At 41.3% G+C, this 21,825-nt stretch overlaps 1 protein-coding gene across 1 annotated transcript; it reads right to left on the reverse strand.

Annotated features, from left to right (window-relative positions):
* Nucleotides 1–789: 789 nt before the first annotated feature.
* clcnk (chloride channel K) lies at nucleotides 790–21,201 on the reverse strand. Its single transcript, XM_029248970.1, has 19 exons — nucleotides 21,030–21,201; nucleotides 20,598–20,729; nucleotides 20,384–20,512; nucleotides 20,061–20,200; nucleotides 19,000–19,074; nucleotides 18,813–18,888; nucleotides 18,609–18,734; nucleotides 18,275–18,359; nucleotides 8,797–8,898; nucleotides 8,028–8,112; nucleotides 7,725–7,895; nucleotides 6,757–6,826; nucleotides 6,488–6,598; nucleotides 4,295–4,511; nucleotides 3,772–3,947; nucleotides 2,742–2,824; nucleotides 2,533–2,601; nucleotides 2,367–2,453; nucleotides 790–903 (listed from the first exon to the last, which is right to left on the reverse strand). The coding sequence occupies exons 1-19, from the start codon at nucleotides 21,199–21,201 to the stop codon at nucleotides 790–792; spliced, it is 2,220 nt and encodes a 739-aa protein (XP_029104803.1).
* Nucleotides 21,202–21,825: the final 624 nt, after the last annotated feature.

A 21,825-nucleotide genomic window follows, 5' to 3' on the forward strand; every position in this document is an offset into this window, starting at 1 on the left:
AGACCTCCGGAGATGCCAAACCAGCATAGGGGGCAGGGAATTCACAAGCTCAAAGTGAGGGGGTGGAGCAATTTTTCTATTCTCTTTCTTTTTGTCATTCATTTATCTCAATAATATATTCAGATACTCCCATTCCTTACATAATGTTATATAATGTTAATTCCATCCATAATAATGTTTATTCCATCCATAATAATGTTAATTCCATCCATAAAATCACCTTGTGAGGCAAATTCCCATTGTGGAGGGAATTCTTTCTTATGGAAAAAATTTTGGTTCCTGAAAGAAAATTATGTCACGTAAAATGAATTTAAAAGCCAGCAATTTCTTGGTGTACTGTTTCTGTCTCTTTGCTTTGATCCAGTACTAATCATACAATATTAGCAAAGCAACCAAAATAAAAAGTATTTTTATGCATGATAATGATAACAACACTGGACATTTTACAACACCTAAAATGTAAGAAATTACTTAAGAAACGTATAAACTAAAATAATTATTATTTCTAACTTATCTTTTAATGTTGTTTTTATTCATGCATTCTGTAATGCAGGGTAATTAAAAATAACTGAGCTGTAGAAATGCTATTAGAATGCAAATCACTGTAAGTTGTATAGCATCATATAAGTAGCTTAACATCGTAAGTTGCTTTGGAGGAAAATGTTAAAATTAAATAATAAGACCATTATTTAAAAGTGTATGTTTTCACAAGCACGTGTAGCAGCTTTTTGTTGTACTGGACTGTATTACTTGAGGGTTCAGTGTACCTAGCATGTATGCAGGTGCAACTCATAGGGTGTCATTCCTGCAGACATCAGCGTTCCAAGTTTGCACTGGTTCGTTATGCTGCTCACTGATTTGCATCCTTTCTTCTTTGGCCAAACATGTGATAATTTTCTGCATCTAGAAGAACATCCATGGTAAGGCAGTTAGACTCCTGTGTGTGCATATCTAGACATCTTTATATTTATGGAAATGTGTGTTGATACGGTGACTTGGAAATCACAAATTTTACTGAATAATAAAATGATATCTTGGCGTTTCTATGAAAGTTACATTTTAATTCAATATAAACAAAAATTTCAATATGAGTTTTGAATAACCAGTTTTTAAAGTAAAAAACAGAAATATGCTGTTTTCATAAGTATGCAAACCCTTGAACTCAACACTTGGTGCAAGCACCTTTGGCAGCAATTACAGTCTGGTAAACGTCTACCAGTTTTTTTTTTTTACACTATCATGGTGTAATTTTTGCCCATTCTTGCTGATAAATCTTGTCAAGCTTTTTCCATTTGCTTGGAGATTGCTTGTGGACAATAGTTTTGATTATGGATTGTTATCCTGCTGAATGACTAAAACAGGTTTTCCAGTGGTATTTGCCTTAAATTTGCTCTTTCTTTCTTTCTTTCTTTCTTTCTTTCTTTCTTTCTTTCTTTTTACAAGCTTTCCAATCCCTGCTGATGAATAGTAACTTCATTGCAAAATGCTACCACCACCATGCTCCACCTGGAAGATGCACTGCACTGGTCTTGTGGCAAATAAACCACTTTGTATCAAGTTAGTTAAATTAAAAGTTAAATTTTTGTTTTATCTGACAACAGTATGTTTTGCCATTTTGCAAACTGTACACAAGTTTTGCCTCAATCTTTTTTAAGCAATGACTTCCACCTTGCCCTACAAGCCACTTTTATGCAATTCTTTCAAAGTTAGATAGGTTCTGAAAGCTCCTTGGTCTTCATGATGTCTCTGGTTCAGATTTCTTTATCTGCCTAAGGGATCTCACAGATACAGGTGTTTACATTTGAAATCTGTAATCCTTTATTGTCAACCACTGTTACTGCACACAGGCACTGGCCACTCAACTAAGTGGGTGGCTTGTTAATGTAATTTTGGGTGTCTGACTTAATTAAGGTTTGCCACGATGAAGGAGTCTGAATACTTATCCAAACAGCATATTTCAGTTTTTATTTAAAAAAAGTGATGCAAAACTCATTTTGAGTAATATTATTTTAAATTAAAATATCATATTAAAAGAAATATTAAGCCATTGTTTTGTTATCCAGAAAAATGTGTGACGTTTCCAAGGGTCTGAAAACTTTTGCAAGCCATTGTATGCATGTTTTTATTTCTCTGCATCATAATGGCTAGTGTCATAATGGTTAACACATGATAGTGTCATAGTATCGTAATGGTTAACAAAAGTCACTTTTGAGAAATATGATATATGTTTTCACATTGCTAACAATTGTCACTGTAAGTCTCAAATAAGCTACTCAAAGTGCTATAAGGAAACATTCAGTTTGTAAACAGCTAATTTGTCAGGTTGTTGCTTCTGCCAGGTGTGTTTGAGCACACCTCTGGCTCACCTGAGGCCAGGTAATGATCCCACGCAGTCTCCCATGGTCAGTCACATAGAGCTGTGGCACACCCAGCACACTCATTACTCCATAAGCCTATGGAAGGAAATGGGATCTTTAGCCACAGGCGAGCAAAAAAGAAAGACTGGAGTTTCCACCTATAAACCCTGATAACCTGTTGAACCGTTGACTCAGCAGAGATATGTACAGGAACTGGCTGAACTGAACATCCATCTGCCAACTGCTTCTGATTTCCCTGTAACAGATAACCAACAAAGCTTCATATGACATCATATAAGTTGTACCTTAATTATGCAATATCTGCCCTGTTCTATGAGCTTTTCCATCCAGTTAAAAGCTAAGTAAGGAGGTTTTGTTGAATACCAATTCATTGTGTCCTTCAGTCTGGTGGTGCAGGAAGCTCTCCAACTCCAGTCTGTGCACAGAACCTAGAAGAATTCGAGACTCTGGAAACAAACAAGACACTACTTAGCACACAATGACACAGTCCCGTTTTCTGTTCAGAGTGTTCATTCTTAATCTTCATTAACATTTATTTATTTAGCAGATACTTTTCTCAAGGTAACACCCCACTTTTCAGCAATTTGTGCTACAGTAGCTGTGGGATCAGACTAGACAGGCTAGCCTTTGCTCCCCACTTGTATCAGTAAGCCTTGGGCACCCTTGACCCTGTTGCTGGCTGAACAGTTGTCCTTCCTTGGACCACATTTGGTAGGTACTAACCACTGCATACTGGGAACTTCCCACAAAACCTGCCATTTTGGAGATGCTCTGACCAAGTTATCTAGCCATCACAATTTGGCCCTTGTCAAAGTCGCTCAGATCCTTGCGCTTGCTCATTTTTCCTGCTTCCAACACACAAATTCAAGAACTGACCGTTTGCTTGCTGCCTAATATATCTCACCCCTTGACAGGCGCCATTTTAGTGGAATAATCAATGTTATTCACTTCACCTTTCAGTGGTTTTAATGTTGTGGCTGATTGGTATATATTACATATTATTTTGTTTTCGGCAAGCTACAACAAGTTACATGAAATGCCAACAAGGATAGAGCACCAGTTTCAGAAACAGGACATCCCTTTGGTTATTATTTGCATACCAGAAGGAGATGTTCTGATCTTGAAGAACAGGACAGGTCCTCATATGTATGACTTCATAATCACCTCTCAGTGTAAATATCATTGAGTCTTAGTTACCTAACTATTGTGTTTGATTGTTTAATGTCAGCAGTGGCATTCAGGGATATGCTTAATGTCACCACGAGTTGTGGTTAAATCCCTCTTTTTTGTGGAACTCTTAATTTCAGTACTAGTGAAAATGTCATAAATGCTGCTAGTGACTACATGTTTTGGATATATATTACAATAGTGAGTGTTTGTATACTGATCTCACCATGTGAATCCACCACAGGGAATTGTGTCCCTGGATAGGCAGTCAGAACCAGGTGCACCTCTCTAACCCCAGCTTGTTTTTCCAAGACCGCCTCCACTTGGGGTGGAGCTCTGCTTCCTCTCTCAGGATCCACCTCCTGAGAGCACCAAACCTGTCCAATCTGGACATCTGACATCCTGAAGATAAGTTGAGTATACAATGAAAACAGGGCATGGTTTATATGTACATATTTAGCTGATACCTTCATTGAAAGCAACATACAGTGTTAAACTACCTACAGTGATTTGCCCATTTCTACAGTTGTTTAATTTTTACCAGGTAAATTCAGGGTAAGCATCTTCTTAGAGCTGAAGTATGATTTGAACCTTGGTCTTTTAAGTTCAAGGTAGGAGCTCTAACCATTGTACCATCTACTGCCCCATGCTGCTTTTACCAATTGTCCCATTCTTCTATAGTGTGATCAGAGATCGACTTCAGCTCAGCCTAGACCTTCTACAGGTGTAAGTCACTCGAAATGACTCACTCTGGCCTGCTGCGGAGCAGAGAGGGCAGGTGCGGCAGTTGCTTGACAAGGGACAGGGCGTCATACAGGGAAGGCCGTCGGCAGGAACGCGCCACCGCATTGGCCAGCAGCACTGCCAGCAGGGTAGGTGCAGCATGTGTCGACTGGCCTGTCAGCTCCAGCACCAGGATGGCGGGGGATACTGTGTGGGTGACTGCACCGGAGAAGGCCGCTGCACCTGCACACATAGCCACACAGGGAGAATGCAGTCAGAACTAAACCAGCCTGGCCAACAACACACAGCATGGCAGCATCAATCCAACATGGCAACTCCTGCAGAAAATAGAAGGTTGGAGCCACAGATTCCCTAATACCAATACTACATTAATTCAAATAGCCAGCACTTTTCTCCAAAGCCATTAACAGTGCTGCGCTACCTACTGTCACATGACCTTTTGTACAACAAAGTCATTTTCATGTTAACATTTTAGGGTGAGTACATTGCTTAAATGTACTACAGCAGTTGACAGGATTCAGACTGCAACCATCACCTTCATTCACTATGCTATCAACTGGATTTGAAACTGTTTCTTTCACATATCCTGGTGTAAAATGTCTAGATATATAAATTATTAAGAACATTACAGAATTATTGCTGTTCTGCTGCACCTGTCTGAACAAGCTGTCCTCTCACAGGTAGTATGTGCTGAACATCTTCCCTCTTGGGATAAAAATCATGCAGTTTGTGGAAGACTGTAATTAAGCTGTAATGAATATTGAGTAGTGGTTGATGCATCTCATATTTTAATAATATCTCATATTTTAATAATTTTGAAATATAATGAGATTATTCAATATATTTTTTTAATGTTTTTCTTCTAATATTTTGCATATTTCATTCCATGGAAACCTCTATAAAGACCAAGTTTCAGTTTGTAGCACTTTTGCCTGAGCATTTACATTTGTTCAAAAGTAATAAAGCACAGCCATCCAACACAAACTGAAATCCAATTTCTGCAGATTTATAAGAGAACTGAGTCAAAGTGAATATACTGCGTTGAAAAGTAAATTTGCTAAGCAATTTGCATATAATTTTGTGCCAGTGAAAACTCTGTAACTATAAGGCTTCAACAGAAAAATTACTTTGTATAGAAACTTAAAGCCCATGCAAGACTCTGACTTTATTTTGTTTGCTTTACAAAATGTTAAAAATATTTTCCAAATTGTTCTTGCAACATGACCCACAGCTGTTACAGAGTTTATAGAAAGTATTTACACCCCCTCCCGGAGTGTTTCACGTATTGTTGTGTTAAAGCATCAAACCATAATGTACTTAACTGAGCATTTTTGCCACTGATTAACATAAAGTACTTTATAATTTCCAGATATAAAAAATCCAGACGTTTTATGAACTGAATCGAAAATACAAAAAATAGAAAATAGCTTACATGCAAATGTAATTTACTCCTATAAAGACACTCTGCAGCTACTCACCGAATAAGATTTTCGACACATTCAATACAAAAACACCATCATCACTCAGTATTTCACTCACACATAGCTAAACACATATCATTATTTAACATTGCAAGGGCAAATTTATGATTTTGTCTAACTTTCCTCCAGTGCCAATATCTGCACTGATATCCAAAAAGTATATGTATATCCTTTTATATTTTTGGTAGCACAGTGGGTAGCGCTACATTCTCACAGTATCAGAGCTGTTTTGGCATAGCTTTGATTCCAACTCAGTCTGTGTAGAGTTCTTCTGTATCTGTGTTAGTTTCTTCCCATGGTCTAGTGACATGCAGTTCAAGAGTGAGTGTTAGTCAATGTGTAACTACCCTGTGATGGGCTGATGTCCTATTCTGGGTGTAAACCACCAGCCTTATGCCCAGTGGTTTCAGGACAGGCTAGGGACCACCACCCTGAATTACCCAGTTGTGTAAATGGGTAAATAATCATAAATACCTGAACACTGCTTAATATGTAAACTTGAGCAATTTAGGGTAAATTACTTGCTCAAGGGTAATCATTTGGTGGGATCTGAACCAGAAACCTGGAGGTCCAAAGGCAACAGCTTTATACACCATAAAACCTGCTAATTATACAGAATAATTAGAACTGTTAACTTATAAATATACATCATAATTTTGGAGAAATTCACAACAGATGGTCATTTCCAGCTCTGTTACATTAGCTAGTGCTGTTTACCGGCCAATGCATAGCCTCCTGGGTTTATCAGGCAGCTACTGCTTCCAGAGTGGATTCCATTGGGGAACATGTAGGCGAGCCCCTCCCCCACCAAGCGTCCAATCGCAGCACCTGGAACATGGCACACAGCCAATTGAAAAATAACATTATTGGCCATAATGCTGACACCAGTGCTGGGGCTGATTAAATACAAACATATGTGCTGAAAAAGGAATAAATAAAAGCAAGTCAATGCCCCACCAACCACTTCAATAAGCGTCCCTTCTCACCGTAAATGAAAATGGGCATGAAGTAGCCTGCAGGTAAGGGCAACGTGGAGGCCAAGACCAGTAACCAGAGCTGGAGAGAAGGATAGTAACATAATTACATCAGCCTTACATATCAGGCATATCACCCTCTGCACTCCACTCCGGCTAAACAAAGAGATATCTTCAACAACAAGGTGATCTAGTTCTGTTCTTCCAAGGAGCTAATTAGCTATGTATCTATCTGACTTAATTCACTGTGTGCCGAAACACAGCACCAGAAGCAGTTGCAGACTCTACAAAGCATCCCCTGGAAGCAGAGACTAGGAACTGCGGGAGAACTGAGGCCAGTGTGGAAGGATACGAGAGCAGTGGAATTGTAGTAGTGGGTGTTGGACACCATGTGGACGTTGAACTCCTTTATATCCACTATTAACGCTGGAGTCTCTGATACCTGTCCTTTATATGCTTATATGTAGAAGACCGGTATTGCTGGGATTCATTAAGAAAATGTATTCAGGGATTTGGAGTTACATTCATAAATTCAGGGTTTATCTATGGGTTTCATTTATGTAAAATAAAACTAAATTCAGTAAAACTGGCAAATTGTACGCTTGGGAAAAACAAATTGGCAATTTGGAAAACTAAGAAAAACGGGATTAATGGTGGAATATTGCACCATTAATCCTATTGACCATATTGACCCTGTTGGTGTCTTCAAGATGCAATGTGAAAGGAAAATAAAAATGAATTTGTTTAGGTTAGTTAAAATCCATTTATCTATCTATACAGTGAGGTCAGAGAGTTCAGAGGTTGGAAACAAATAACCTTACTAACTCATCACCCTCTCATAGCTCCACTAATTTATTGTAGTCTGCACTTCTAAATGAGTGCAGTGCCACCTATACAAGAGTCAAAAGGTGTCATCAACCTGGTGTCAGATACTTAAATGATCATTATGGTGCTATGCTAGTCCCCGAAAAGCCGTTTGCCTTCATTATGAGGAAGACTCCGAGTGTGTAGAAGACAGAAGTGCCAGCAGGACTCCACTCCAGCCACAGGGTTTCATGGCCTTTCTGTGGCACCATCACTGAAACATTCTGGGACAGGACTTGCCACTGTTGTCTGTCGAGGAGAGAGGCAAGGAGCTGCTTCATGGACAGCTATAGCATGGGGAGGAGAAGAAGAGTGACAACAGACAATAGGAAGACTGAAAATGAGGAGGTGAAGTCCTGTGTGTGAAGTGAACATATTTAGAAACCTCATGGAATGTTTCTGGTATCAGTTCTGCTCACCTTGGCAGCCATTAGTTGGCCTGCACCATGAGGGAACGTGATCGTGCCCAGGATGAATGCGACCATGCCTGAATAGAATGACTTCCTGGAAAGACAGTCAGACAGACGGGCAGAGAGAAAAACACAGAAGTCAAGATAAAAGGAATTTATGTGGGGTTGAAGACTTGATTTCTTTGCAAAGTTTCTTTCTGGATCGTTGATAAAATTTTTTTTTAAAAAAACTGCTATTATTTTCACTTTTTATAAATGTGTCATGTAAATCGAGCACAGCTAAGTGTCTGCTGTTCTGAAAATTTAGATCCGAAATTTTTTTCTGAGAAAAATAAGAGAAAGACTGAACAAAATTAATTACATTTACACCATGGTTAGCTCTATATTAGATGCCCTGCTGTGTCACATCCCATTCCTTGTCTGCCTGATATTTTTCCCCATAAATTTTGTTTTTATTTCATATGGTTTATTTTTCATTAATTGGTTCCTAAAATAATTTCCATTTATTTATTTAACTGATGCTTTACTCCAAATCAATTATTATTAAACTAAGACTAATGATATTAAATAATGTTAAGCTACTTACAACAATTTGCCCATTTATACGGCTTGATAATATAATTGTTACTGTATCAGTTAAGGGTAAATATCTTGCACAACACCAGGAGATGGGACTCAAACATGAAGACTTCAGATGCAAGACTGTCACTCAAACCACTTTGCCCCTGCTGTCCCCATCAATAGCATGATGTTAAAGAAGGAGTAGTCAGCAACTCACTCAGTGGCTAGCATTCTACTGACGACCCGGTTGGTGCGAATGAAGAGTAGGCTCCAGCGAAACGAGTGCATGAAGAGACGGGCGACAGCTCCACACAGTAACCTATGGCATTGCACAAGACAGAGAAGCACAGCTCTTTCACAAGTCTACTTCTACAGAGAAAGGCTGGGCAGCACTGCATCATTCATCACAGACTGCATCATACACACAGCTGCAGTCAGTCAAACTGAGAGACAGATAGGCAGAAATACCGGGGTTCAAAATTTACACATGGATACATCCATAGATAGACAAGGAAACAGATAAACAAGGAAAGGCTAAAACAAATGGACAAAGAAAGGGAGAAAACGGGCAGTGTCAGAAGGTCAACTATTCCATTGTAGATAATCAGAGGAAAAAGATATAAAAGTGAGATGAAAAAAGTGACAAGAGCTATAATTTCTAATAATTATTATTTGAATTTATGAGTAAGCAGTTTCAGTCAGTGTGTGTGTGTGTGTGTGTGTGTGTGTGTGTGTGTGTGTGTCAAATTTGCATTGAATCCACAGTCCATCCTCGGAACATCATATTTCGCACACACACACACACACACACACAGAGCAGAAAAATATTGGAGAAGAAATAAATAAATAGTGAAAAACAATAGGACACACAGAAATGGGTATTAAAAGAATTTAAAATATATAAATACATTCACCCATACATACAAATTTATATGTGCACATACTGTAAAGTATGCACAAACATTTTACAAAATGCACCCTCAGAAGAACTATGCATGTAGGCCTGTCGCAGCTCATGTTATACACAGAAATTGCTTGTCCCGAGCGGGGGTCCTGGCGAGCCAGAGCCCAACCCAGCAACACAGGGCGTAGGGCTGGAGGGGGAGGGGGCACACCCAGGATGGGATACCAGTGTGTCGCAAGGTACCCCAAGCAGGACTGGAACCCCAGACCCACCAGAGAGCAGGCACGGGCAAAATACCCACTGTGCCACTGCACCCCCGCACCCTTGCACCCCCCCTTTTGTCTTATATATCAGTGTTATATATCTGCCAATCAGAGCAACTGTAGCACATGACCCAGACTCAGTTCCTCACTCAACCAAAGTTTGCAAAGCAGGCTTTTATCTGCACTATTTTGCAGCACCTGTTATCTATTGTTTTTAAATTAAATTTTTTTTTTCATTTTTCATTTTCAGTCTGTAATTAAACATCCTGCTAAGTTTCAGCATGTTTCTCCATTGTGAATGGAGTTATGTCCATGCATTGCTTTTTTCAGAATCATTCACAACTTAAAAATCCCAAATACTGTCAATGATTTTGTCATCCAATATGACAAAAATAATGACAGTAAACATCATACAGGGTCAATCACTCAGCAGGGGCGATTCCAGGATTTTTGAAATGAGGTGGTGCAGGGGGGACCAAGAACCAGTCAGTGGGGGCCTATGGGATTTCAGAAAATTCTATCAGAAATAAATACAGCAATGAAAAACATGGTACTGTGATTCCTCATCGCAAATCAAGCAGCTATTGACAGCGCTCTGATCCAATGGCGTTGAGCATTGTCACATTGACAGTACTCTAGCCCAATGGCGTTGGGAGGGCACCTAGGGGGGCAATCGTATTTCGGGGGGTGGTGCCACCCCTTTAGACATGCCCCTGTTAGCCAGCAGTCCTCATCATCCTCCTTGACTTGTCTTCAGCATTCTACACCGTCAGCCAATGGGTTCTACTCTCTTGGACAGCTTGGCATTACAGGAACTGCACTGAAACGGTTTGAGTCCTACCTTTCAGGTAAATCCTACCAAGTGGTCTGGTGAGGCTCCTGGTCATCCCCTCAGCCTCTCTCAACTGGTATTCCACAGGACTCGGTACTGGGCCCCCTGTTGTTCTTAATCTGCCCTCGAGACTATCATTGCCTCCCATGGATTCTCCTACCACTGCTACGCCAACAATACCCAGCTCTTCCTGTGCTTTCCCACGGAGCTACAGACATTTCCTTGCACAATACATTCATCTAATATATACCACTTCATATGGAGATATGTGACAAATCGGTTGTACTCAAAAATCACGTTTGCTTCCAAATCTCTACTTCTGCACTCTTTATATTGTTCTCTGAGATCCATGTTTCTTTGGAGGAAAGCATCAGCTAAATGAATAAATGTAATATAAATGACACGTCACAACTCCAGGGTTTTAATATGTGGGGAGTTTGCATGTTCCCCCAGTGTTTGTGTGGGTTTTCTTCAGGTTCTCCAGTTTCCTTGCACAGTCCAAAGACACGTGTTTCAGTCTTATGGTTGATTCTAAACTTTCTGTAGTGTGTGTGAGGGAATCTGTGTGTGTGTGTGTGTGTGTGTGTGTGTGTGTGTGTGTGTGTGTGTGTGTGTGTGTGTGTATGTGAATGTGAATATGATGTGGTATGATGTGATGATTCAGGCTGTACCCTGTCTCACACCCTATGCTCCTCGGATACACTCTGTACCATCATGACCCTGTGCTGGACAAATAGTTATTGAAAAAGAAAGAAAGAAAGAAAGAAAGAAAGAAAGAAAGAAAGAAAGAAAGAAAGAAAGAAAGAATCATGCTTGATCATATGTATAACCTAGCAAAAAGAGTTGGCCTTTACCCCAGTATGTATTCTGTCACACACTGAGTAAGGGTTACTTTAAACTGACCACTTTAACAGCAGAAACACAGCAGTAAAAATCCCTAACATCATGGGGGCACCCGTTCACACAAGTCTGTGTCGATACATGAAAAGTTGTTACGTGATGTTAGCGCAGAGTCAATAAGCCTGCTCAGCATGTCCTGTGATTTTTAATGCTAAAATTTCAAAATGTCAAATAAAAGTTGTGTTTGACATATTGTGGGGGTGTGGTGTCACATCTGGGGTTCGAGTCCTGCATGGGGTGCCTTATGATGGATTGGCATCCCATCCACAGTGTATCCCCTCCCCTTCAGCCTTGTGCCCTGTGTTTCTGGAATAGGCTCCAACTTGCCGCAATCCCTCTCAGGACAAGTGGTTGTTGATGTTAGTTTGAAATATAGCTTCATTGCTTTTTATGCCTAGTCTGTTAGTCTACGTAACTAAATACAAATGATTTATTTAGCATAGTAAGCATAGTAAACTTTCAGTATGTGATCCCGAGTCTTTGTTCAAGCAAACCCATCTGAGAAAAACGTAGTATCTGGCCCTTGATCTACTCATCGTGAGACAAATCACCAGAACACTGTTTCCTCGCAGTACATTTTCACCATCAGCAGATGACTCACCAAGTCTGAGCGTTTCTTACCTGCTAGATAGAACGATGGATCAATCGACAAGCCAGGTTACATACATTTGAATTTTATCAGATGTGAAAGAACAGCCTGTTTTTAGTCTCTTAACTGTCCATGAAATGTCACTGTTTGAAGATCAGGAATGAGATGGATGTTTGGTGCTTTGCCTAAAGTCATCCATCCATTTAGTAAAACACTAAATAGAAAAGGAATAAAGTAACAATAGTATAACTATAATTTTGTTGTATTGCACAGCAGTACAATGACAATAAAGTCCATCCATCCATTTTGTTTTCCGCTTATCCTAGTAACGTCACGGTGGCAACAGGGAGAGCAGAGAGGCCCAGCTGCCCCTGTGCTCCCCAACTTCCTCCAGCTCAGCCTGGGGGATCCCAAGCCTTTCCCAGGCCAACTGTGAGATATAATCCCTCCAGCGGGTCCTGGGCTGACCTCGGGGCCTCATCCCAGTTGGCCGTGCCTGGTATACCTCCAAAGGGAGTTCCTCCCGGATGCCCAAACTCCTCACCCTATCACGGAGAGTGAGTCCAAACATCCTTGGGAGAAAACTCATTTCAACCGCTTGTATCCACGATCTTATTCCTTCTGTCATTACCCAAAGTTCATGACCATAGGTGAGGGTAGGGACATAGATCGACCGGTAAATGGAGAGGTTTGCCTTATGGCTCAACTCCCCCTTCACCACTACAGCGTGGTACAGCGACCGCATTACTGCTGCCACTGCTCCCAGTCTGCAGCCGATCTCACGCTCCCTTCTCCCCTCACTCGTGAACAAGACCCCAAGACACTTAAACTCCTCCACCTGGGGCAAATTCTTTCCCCTACCTGGAGGGGGCATGCCCGTAAGAGAACCATGGACTCAGACTTTGAGGTGCTGATCCTCATCCCAACCGCTCCACACTCGGCCACAAACTGTTCCAGTGCATGCTGGAGGCAACCATGTGACGGTGCCAAAAGGACAACATCATCTGCGAAAAGCAGAGACGTCACCTTCCGACTCCCACACAGAATGCCCTCCTGACCTCGACTGCGCCTTGATATCCTGTCCATGAAAACCACAAACGGGAGTGGAAAAAATGCACAACCTTGGTGGAGTCCAACATCCACATTGAAGGGGCTTGACTTAATTCCGAGTATGCAGACACAGCTCTTGCTCCATGTGTACAGGGACTGAATGGCCCGCAATAGTGGCCCCGGCATCCAATACTCCCCAAGCACCTCCCACAAAATTTCCCGGGGAACACGGTCATGGGCCTTCTCTAAATCCACAAAACACATTTAGACTGGATTAGACAACTCCCATGCCTCTCAATTATCTGTGAGAGGGTGAAAAGCTGTTCCACTGTTCTACGGCCAGGGCGGAATCCGCATTGTTCCTCTTCAATCCGAGGTTCGACTATCGGCCGGAGCCTCCTTTTCAGCACCCTGGCATAGACTTTCCCGGGGAGGCTGAGAAGTGTAATACCCCGATAGTTGGCACACATTCTCCGGTCCCCTTTCTTAAAGATAGGGACCAACACCCCAGTTTGCCTTCCTGGATCTGGGCCTTGGCATGGCGGAAGAGCTTGCGTGATCTAGGGATCTCCAGAGCTATGTAGTCAGGAGCAGTATGCTCCTGGTAGGGCCTCCCAAGGCAAACAGGTCTGGAGTGAAGATCCAGACTAATACGATCCAAAAACCTCCATGGAAAAAGTAAACAAGAGAACCCTGCCCGGAATAGGGTCACCGGGACCTACCCCTGGAACCAGGCCTGGGGGTAGTGTTCCTAGGTGAGTGCATGAGTGTCTGGTGGCCGGGCAGCCCACGTAACCCGGCTGGGCTCAGGCAACATGGGGGGGCCATGTGGACCCACCACCTGAAAGGTCCAACATGGGGGTTGGGTGTGATGTGTAAGAAAAAAAAAGAATGACAGTAAAGTCTTCAATTCAATTGACACACATAATCTTAAACTGCTTGTGCCAGACAGGGTCGTGGGGAGCCAGAGCGTAACTTGGCAACACAGGGCGTAAGGAAACACACCCAGGACAGGACACCAGTCCGTTGCAAGGCACCCCAAGTGGGATTCAAACCTCACACCCACCGCAGAGCAGGACCCGGTCAAACCCACTGCACCACCATGCTCCGCAATTCAATTCAATTCAATTCAATTCAATAGTAAGACATAATGCTCATTTGCTTTCATCATGACTTAACTGCTGTTTCAGCATCACAGAGACAAAACAAATATAAAATTATAAAAGTACTGTAACATAAACATGAACTGTAATGCTACTATCATTAAATTTGAAGGACCTGTTCAAATCCTGGGTGACACAGTGGCACTGTCGGCAGCTCTGGTGTCTCAACTCCTGGACTGTGCATTTATACAGTATGTGTGTTTGTATGGATTTCCTGCCACATTCCAAAGAAATGGTTTTGTATGTACCATGCATTGTGCACTATGCCACAATAGGCTCTGGATCACCCCGACCCTGCTTTGGACAAGAGAGTATTAATAACTGATCCATGTCCAAATCCTACAAAAGTGAGGATGTTTTTTCACCCCCTCCTCAAAACTTCTTGGTACAAGAACTTCCTTATTCTGTCTTCCTTTTTTCTTCTTGGTGTTGACAGATAAGAGAGTGACAAATAATTTCTGAGCTTCTTAAGTTACCTTCTAACTTCCATCTTGTTTCCATTTTTTTTTTTCCATTATTTGTCACCTCACCTATGTTGTTCATTTAAATATAAATAATGTGTCATCTAGGAATAATAATGTTCCTATTACTGAGTGTTGAAGTTATCAATTAGATGTCACTTTTTGCTTTGCCAGACAGACAATGTGTAGAATGAATTTTAATAGACCGCAGGTGGCCCTCTGAGAAATGTAACTGAAGATCAGAGGAGGTGAACAAAATCTATTTTTCTCAGCACTGACACTTTCTGGGGAGAAGTTTGAAAAAGAATCATTTTATAATGCAGTGGTTGATTAAATGACTGTTGTCAGGGCCGTAACTCTTTTCCTGTATTAAACCATTGTTACTGATAATACTGTATTATACCATGGTGAAACAGCAGTAATGTTTGTATCTCACAGTACCTGTATTTCGATGAAGGATTAAACACAGCTTGGTGTTTGCAAATTCGTACATCATCCATGTTTTCTCAGTTCAAAAATGTGATTGGATAAAGGTGATGGTAAACCACTTCTGTATCCTTTACTGGAATGTACTTAAATTTGCTTTTTCACAGTTTCCTTACTCCTTACATTTTATTATTTCATTCACTATATGGTATTCAAACTATATAGTCAGAATTTTTACATCTTTGTCTTCCCTTATTGTCCTTTGTCTGTGGGGAAATTTCTAGAAGAAAGCATCTCTGCTACCAGTAAATTCTGATTGCTGGGATTAGCTGTAAAAGACCACTAGATGGTTTGTGTTCCTAATTAAAGCGATTGTATTAAGCAATTGTGGAGCAGATTGGCATTTACAAAGCTGTAACACCTGGAGAGACTCTCCAAGACCATAATAAGCCATCATTTTTCATCTCATTTTGGGTTTGTTGAGACTCCATACAATCTCAGATGGACCAAAAAAGACTAATTCAACACCTCCCTTACCATAAAAAACCACACTAAAAGTCAAAATCTATTTGATGTCACATCCTGCTTACTATGCTCTAAGTACCAAAGTTGCAAGTTGCAAAAAATATTTCCAAATAAAATTGCACTTCAAGCATTTTAAAAAATAAAAAACATTTTCAGAGTATTTGCTGAAAAGAAAAAAACTGTAATATGGCTTGCTGTGTATATCATGGCTCAAGCAAGGCAGCACTTACTGTTGATCATCAATTGTCTTATTGGGTGAAACTTTGGTGTTCAATTTGAATTGGTATGCCAGTGTAAAGTCTGTATCAGTGAAACATGCATTACTCAAAATTCAGGGACCAGCTGTACTGATTTCCCTAAGAAGACCTCATTTAACACATTTTGTTATTCATTAATCTGTCATTCATTGATTTTACATATTAGCTTGTTACACATATGGAACCAGTGGCAAATTTCATTTTAACAACCAGCAACTTCACCCAGCAGACCAGTGCTGTGAAAGGGAAGTATGCACAGTGCATTCAGAAAGTATTCAGACCTCTTCACTTTTTTTCACTTTTTGCAGCCTTATGCTAAAATCATTTAATTTTGCCATGTTCCATGCCGGAAGGATGTTGTCAGACTCAAGTGCAGAGCAAAGGACTTTATTGACAGGAATCCAAGAAGCGTGGTCACAAGACAGGCGAAGGTCATCGAGCTGCATACGTAGTCCAGAGGGCAACCCAAAGACGTAGTCAATAAACAGGCAAGAGGTTGGTGAGTACAAGGAGGAAGGTAAGGAAGGTAAGGAAGGTAAGGAAGGTAAGGAAGGTAAGGAAGGTAAGGAAGGTAAGGAAGGTAAGGAAGGTAAGGATTCACAAGGCTGAAGCAGGTTCTGCATTTGCTCTTGCTCTGCTGCAGCCTTTTATGCATCTACCCCGTGTGGTGCCCAGGTGCTCTTCATTGTGTCGATGGTGTGGGCATGACAAAATTAATTTTTCCCTCATCAGTCTACACTCAATACCCCATAACAACAAAGTGAAAGCAGGCTTTTAAAAATTTTTTGCAAATTTATTTAAAATAAAAAACTGAAATATGACAGATAGAAGTATTGAGACCCTTTACTTAGTACTTAATTAAAACACGTTTGGCAGTGATTGCAGTCTCAAGTCTTCCTGGGTATGATTCCACAAGCTTTGCACACCTGGATTTAGGGATTTTCTGCCATTCTTCTCTGCAGATCCTCTGAAGCTCTCTGAAGTTGGATGGGGACTGTTGCTGGACAGCTATTTTCAGGTCTCTCCAGAAATGTTTGATGGGGTTCAAGTCCAGGCTCTGGCTGGGCCACTCAAGGACAGTCACAGAGTTGCCTATAAGCCACTCTTGTGTTGTCTGTTCTTTGTGCTTTGTGCTCTGGAGCGGTTTTCATTAAGGGTATCTCTTTACTTTGCTCCATTCAGCTTTCCCTCATCCCTAACTAATCTCTCAGTCCTTGCTGCCCACAACATGATGCTTCACCACCATGCTTTCACCATTGGGATGGTATTGTGCAGGTGATGAGCGCTGCCTGGTTTCCTCATGACATGTTGCTTAGAATTGAGGTCAAACAGTTTAATATTGGTTTCATCAGATCAGAGAATTTTGTTTCTCACAGTCTTAGACTCCTTTAGGAGCCATTTTGCAAACTCCAAGTGGGCTTTCATGTGTCTTTTACTGAGGACAGGCTTCTGCCTAGCTGCTCTACTAGAAAACCCAGATCGGTGGAGTGTTGCAGTGATGGTTGTCCTTCTAAAAGTTTCTTCCACCTCCACACAAGGTCTCAGGAGCTCTGCCAGAGGGACCATTAGGTTCTTGGTCACCTATTTACCAAAGCCCTTCTCCCCCCAGTTGCTCAGTTTAGCCAGGAGGCCAGCTCTATGAAGAGTCGTGGTTGTTCCAAACTTCTTCCATTCAAGAATTATGGAGGCTACTGTGCTCTTGCGAACCTTCAATACTGAAGAAATTTTTTGTAGCCTTCCCCAGATCTTGACCTCAACATAGTCCTGTCTCTAAGCTTTGCAGGCAATTCCTTTGACCTCATTGCTTGGCCTTTGCTCTAATACACTTTTTCAACTGTCGTAGGCAGGTGTGTGCCTTTCCAAATCATGTCCAGTCAATTGAATTTGCCACAGATGGACTCCAGAAAAGGTATAGAAACATCTCAAAGATGATCAATAAAAATGGAATGCAGCAAACTAAATATCAAGTGTCATAGCAAAGGGTGTGAATACTTATGTCAATATGATATTTCAGTGTTTTATTTTAAATAAATTTGCAAAAAATTTCTAAAATCCTGTTTTTGCTTTGTCATGGACTATTGAGTGTAGCTTGATGAGGGAAAAAATAATTTAAATGATTTTAGCATACAGCTGCAAAATAAAAAAAAAAAAGTGTAATAAAGTGTACAAAAATACTTTCTTAATGCACTGTACATGTTCATTTGGTTGGCAGTACGGTGGCAGCAGTTATCGGCTGTAAGTCTCTGATGTTAAGAAACGGACCAGTGAGAAGCAAGACGTTGAGCAGTGGGACACGTAACCATGGCGGGTGGTAAACAAGCTTACCCCAGGAGGGCAAAGACCAATATCTCTGGAGCATAGTAGGGCAGGTCAGTCGAGAAGCTTGTTTTAAACAGGGCCTGCACTGTTTCTGAAAACAAAATGAAGAGTGTCCTAATTTGCTTCTGCTTTGACTCATGCTTGCAATAACTCTCCTCTTTCTGAGTGAAATTATACTATAAGTTAGGTAATTATAGAGATACAATCCAGACAAAATTTAATTATGTTTGTGCCACTGTATGCTCTGGGGGAAATTAAAATCAAGGAAGTTATCCATCAATGACCAGAGTGGCGGTTTGCCTGGGCTCCGCTAGGAGGCACAGTGAGCTTGGCCAGCTACCTTGCTCTCTGTTCCATACAGCCAACAGTCGGAAGGTCAAGGCCCCTGTGGCAGCGGCAAAGAAGCAGCAGCAGTAGTTGCGCACGGAAAAGAGGGTGCATGTGGCCTCAATGCTGAAGAGCACTCCTGGAGGAAGAAGTGGGCATGAAAGTGCAGAAGGAAGGGGGTGCTGTGACATCCTTCTGGGTGCTGGATGCTACCCACCACTAATTGGAGCTCCAAAACAGCTGGCCACACCCACTGCAGCAGCTGCCACCAGCATCCCGTTCTGGCCTCTGGGCTGACAAGAGGAATTAGGGGAAAGAGAAGAATGAGGTGCAGCTTATGGTACAACTAACATTTTTTACAGACAGTATAGCAGCCTCTGCCTTTGGTGCAAATGTTATGTCACCTCCTCCCCACGAATAGACACACAGAGCCGGTCCAGGAATGCTCCCACCATGGTGGACAGGTGGATGAATGGGCTCTGGAGTCATCAGAATGACAAGAAGAGGAACAAATGAGCGTGGTGACCAAGAAGATTTACTGCTAGGCCTTTTTGATTGTACTCTTGAGAAAGGTGCACAACCATAAATTTTGCAATTGAATTAACAACTGTGACACACCGAGGCTGCAGGAGAGGGAGATGATGAAGGGAATGATTTGACCACATGTGTGGGTAATAACTGGCCCTATTTCACACTCTCTTCCCAAACATTAGGTGAGACAGACTTGGGAGTTCCAGACGAATCATTTTGGAGTTCTAATATTTGGTCATAACGTATGATGCCAATTGCTCCATCTGCTGTACGATAACATTGACTGGCTGCATTGCCGCAAGGCACTATATTTCACGCTGTTTGGGTCTCGGTCAGTGTTTCTGTTTTTAGCAGACTGTTTTGTTCACAACACTTTTTTTCATTATTCCCATCCAGTTACTTTTAACTAAAATGTCTAGGAAGTATAAAAGTGAGTGTTCTGTTTGTGCTGAAAAGAAAATGCAAAAATAAATAGATTTAGAAAAAATAGCAAAAATAATTATGCGGCTTCAAAATATAATACTGTATAATGTATTACAATTCTGTATTAGCCTTATTTTAACATAAATAATGTGTGAAATTAGTGAAAAAAGCTGTAACAAAGTCCCATTATGTAATGAAGCATTCAAAGATGTTAATTGTTTATGTATGCAGTGTTGAGCTGTTTAACATGATTTACCCTTTTATGCAGCATGATAGTTTTTACTGTATCACTTCACCATAAGAACCTTGATCAAAGATACTACAGCAAAAGTAAGGATTTGAACTTGGTCCTTTGGCTATAACACTGCAGCTCTAATGGTGTGATGCATTGTCATAACAAACAAGTTTGAAATATTAGCAAGCCATTTAGGCTATTAATGTTTTGTAAATTATTTTTTTTAATCAAACCATCTAGGATTACTAAATTGCATAGATGTGTCCGAATCTTTACCACTTTGCCCAAGAAGACTGCACTTCCCGCTGCTAGAGTGCAGGTGAGGCCCACCACCTTGGCGAACAGGTTGGACAGAGACAGGAAATCAGGCATGTCCAGGCCCAAAAGCATGGTTCTCACCTCTGGCAAACCAGATCCTGCAAAGAAAGTGAGCCAAAGGTGATGGCAGTTATCACAACTGAACAGTATGATGAGTTTATTGTGGGTGCTTGGTCGAACATCTCCCAATATTGATGCTTCAGATTATGTGATGTTATATTTAGCAGGTGGAGCTGGCTGGCTGTGCGTAGTGGATGCTTTGCTCATGACTTCCCTCTGACCTGCTGACTGTGGACAGACGCTGTGAGAAAACATGGTGGACAGGGTGCAGAGCGAGGCAGGGTACAGTGTCCAGCACAGGAACTGCAGCAGCCTGTAGCCCTGGAGCTCATTGTACAGCCAACTGTGAGCTACAGAGACAGAAGGACAAGGAGGGTTGTGTGTCATTCCTCTGCTGGGTCTGTGTATATGTGTGTGTATATGTGTCTCCCTCACCTTTCAGCAGTTTGCCTACACAAAGATCCATGAAGAAGCTGATCAAGGCTGTAAGGACCCCCAGAGCACCAAGGCAGTACCACTCTACACTCCCAACTGATCCCAGGATGCCCCACACACAGCGCACATTCTCTGTACAAACACACGGACAAACCAGTGTGTTCAGCTGGTATCTTAGTACACCCTGCAACTTTAGCACACACTCAGTTTAATGGTACATAGATTATTGTATTCATAGACATAGTAATTACATTCCATAGAATTATACTCAGTTATTAAAAAAATAAAGGTTTTGTAAACCATTAAAATGTTTGTTTTGCTATAGGTGTATTTACAGATGAGGCTGCACATACAATTTTGTATCTGTATTTTACTTTATTGATTACATACTGTGTAAGGTTCTTAAAACATATCAGTAATAATGTCTCTGACCTTTAACCCGGGCCCGTGCATGTTGCCATGGTTTCATGGGGTGCTGATTATGTAGCAGAAGCCTCTCCTCTGTGGCTGCTGCTCGCTTGTTGGATTGATGCTTTTTATTTTCTTCACATTTCCCAGCTGCTGTGCAAGCATCAGCTTCTTCAGTGAGATAAAATTCTTCCATCTGTTTAAAAAGTATTTATTGTTCAAGTAACTATGTAATACTCTGCTAGAGATGGTCATTTCTCTTTCGTAAAGTATTAAAATAAACTTACAGACTCAAAATAAAAAAAATGATTACGATTTACACACCTGATTCTATTTACCAACTTGGTTTTACCAATGCAATTTGGGTTCACTTATTTTTTAGACCTGTGTTACTACCATGTTTCTACTACACACGATTTCCTCTAAACCAACATATAGAACTGGTCATTACATACCCATTATGTCACATGAGAAAGACTGCTTCTCATTAAATAACCATTTTGTGGTAAAACTAAGAGACACAAAGGGTTCACACACTTTCAAGCAGCTCTATATATCTGATATATTTCAGTACAAGAAATACACCTACACACACACACACTTTCTGAACCGTTTGTCCCATACGGGGTCGCGGGGAACTGGAGCCTACCCTGGCAACTCAGGGCGTAAGGCTAGAGGGGGAGGGGACACACCCAGGACGGGACGCCAGTCCGTCGCAAGGCACCCCAAGTGGCACTCGAACCCCAGACCCACTGGAGAGCAGGACCTGGTCCAACCCACTGTGCCACCACACCCCCATATGAGAAATATATTTACATAT

Source organism: Scleropages formosus, chromosome 25 (genome assembly GCF_900964775.1).
Source record: "Scleropages formosus chromosome 25, fSclFor1.1, whole genome shotgun sequence".
Classification (NCBI taxonomy): Eukaryota; Metazoa; Chordata; class Actinopteri; order Osteoglossiformes; family Osteoglossidae; genus Scleropages; species Scleropages formosus.

Excerpts from the sequence above, each read along its gene's own strand:
- clcnk (XM_029248970.1), bottom strand. The coding sequence starts at position 21,201 with ATGGAAGAATTTTATCTCACTGAAGAAGCTGATGCTTGCACAGCAGCT. Across the intron at positions 20,513-20,597 it reads TGTAGGCAAACTGCTGAAAG|CTCACAGTTGGCTGTACAAT; the intron begins GTGAGGGAGACA and ends CTGTCTCTGTAG. Across the intron at positions 8,899-18,274 it reads TTGGTCTTTGCCCTCCTGGG|GTTACTGTGTGGAGCTGTCG; the intron begins GTAAGCTTGTTT and ends GCAATGCCATAG.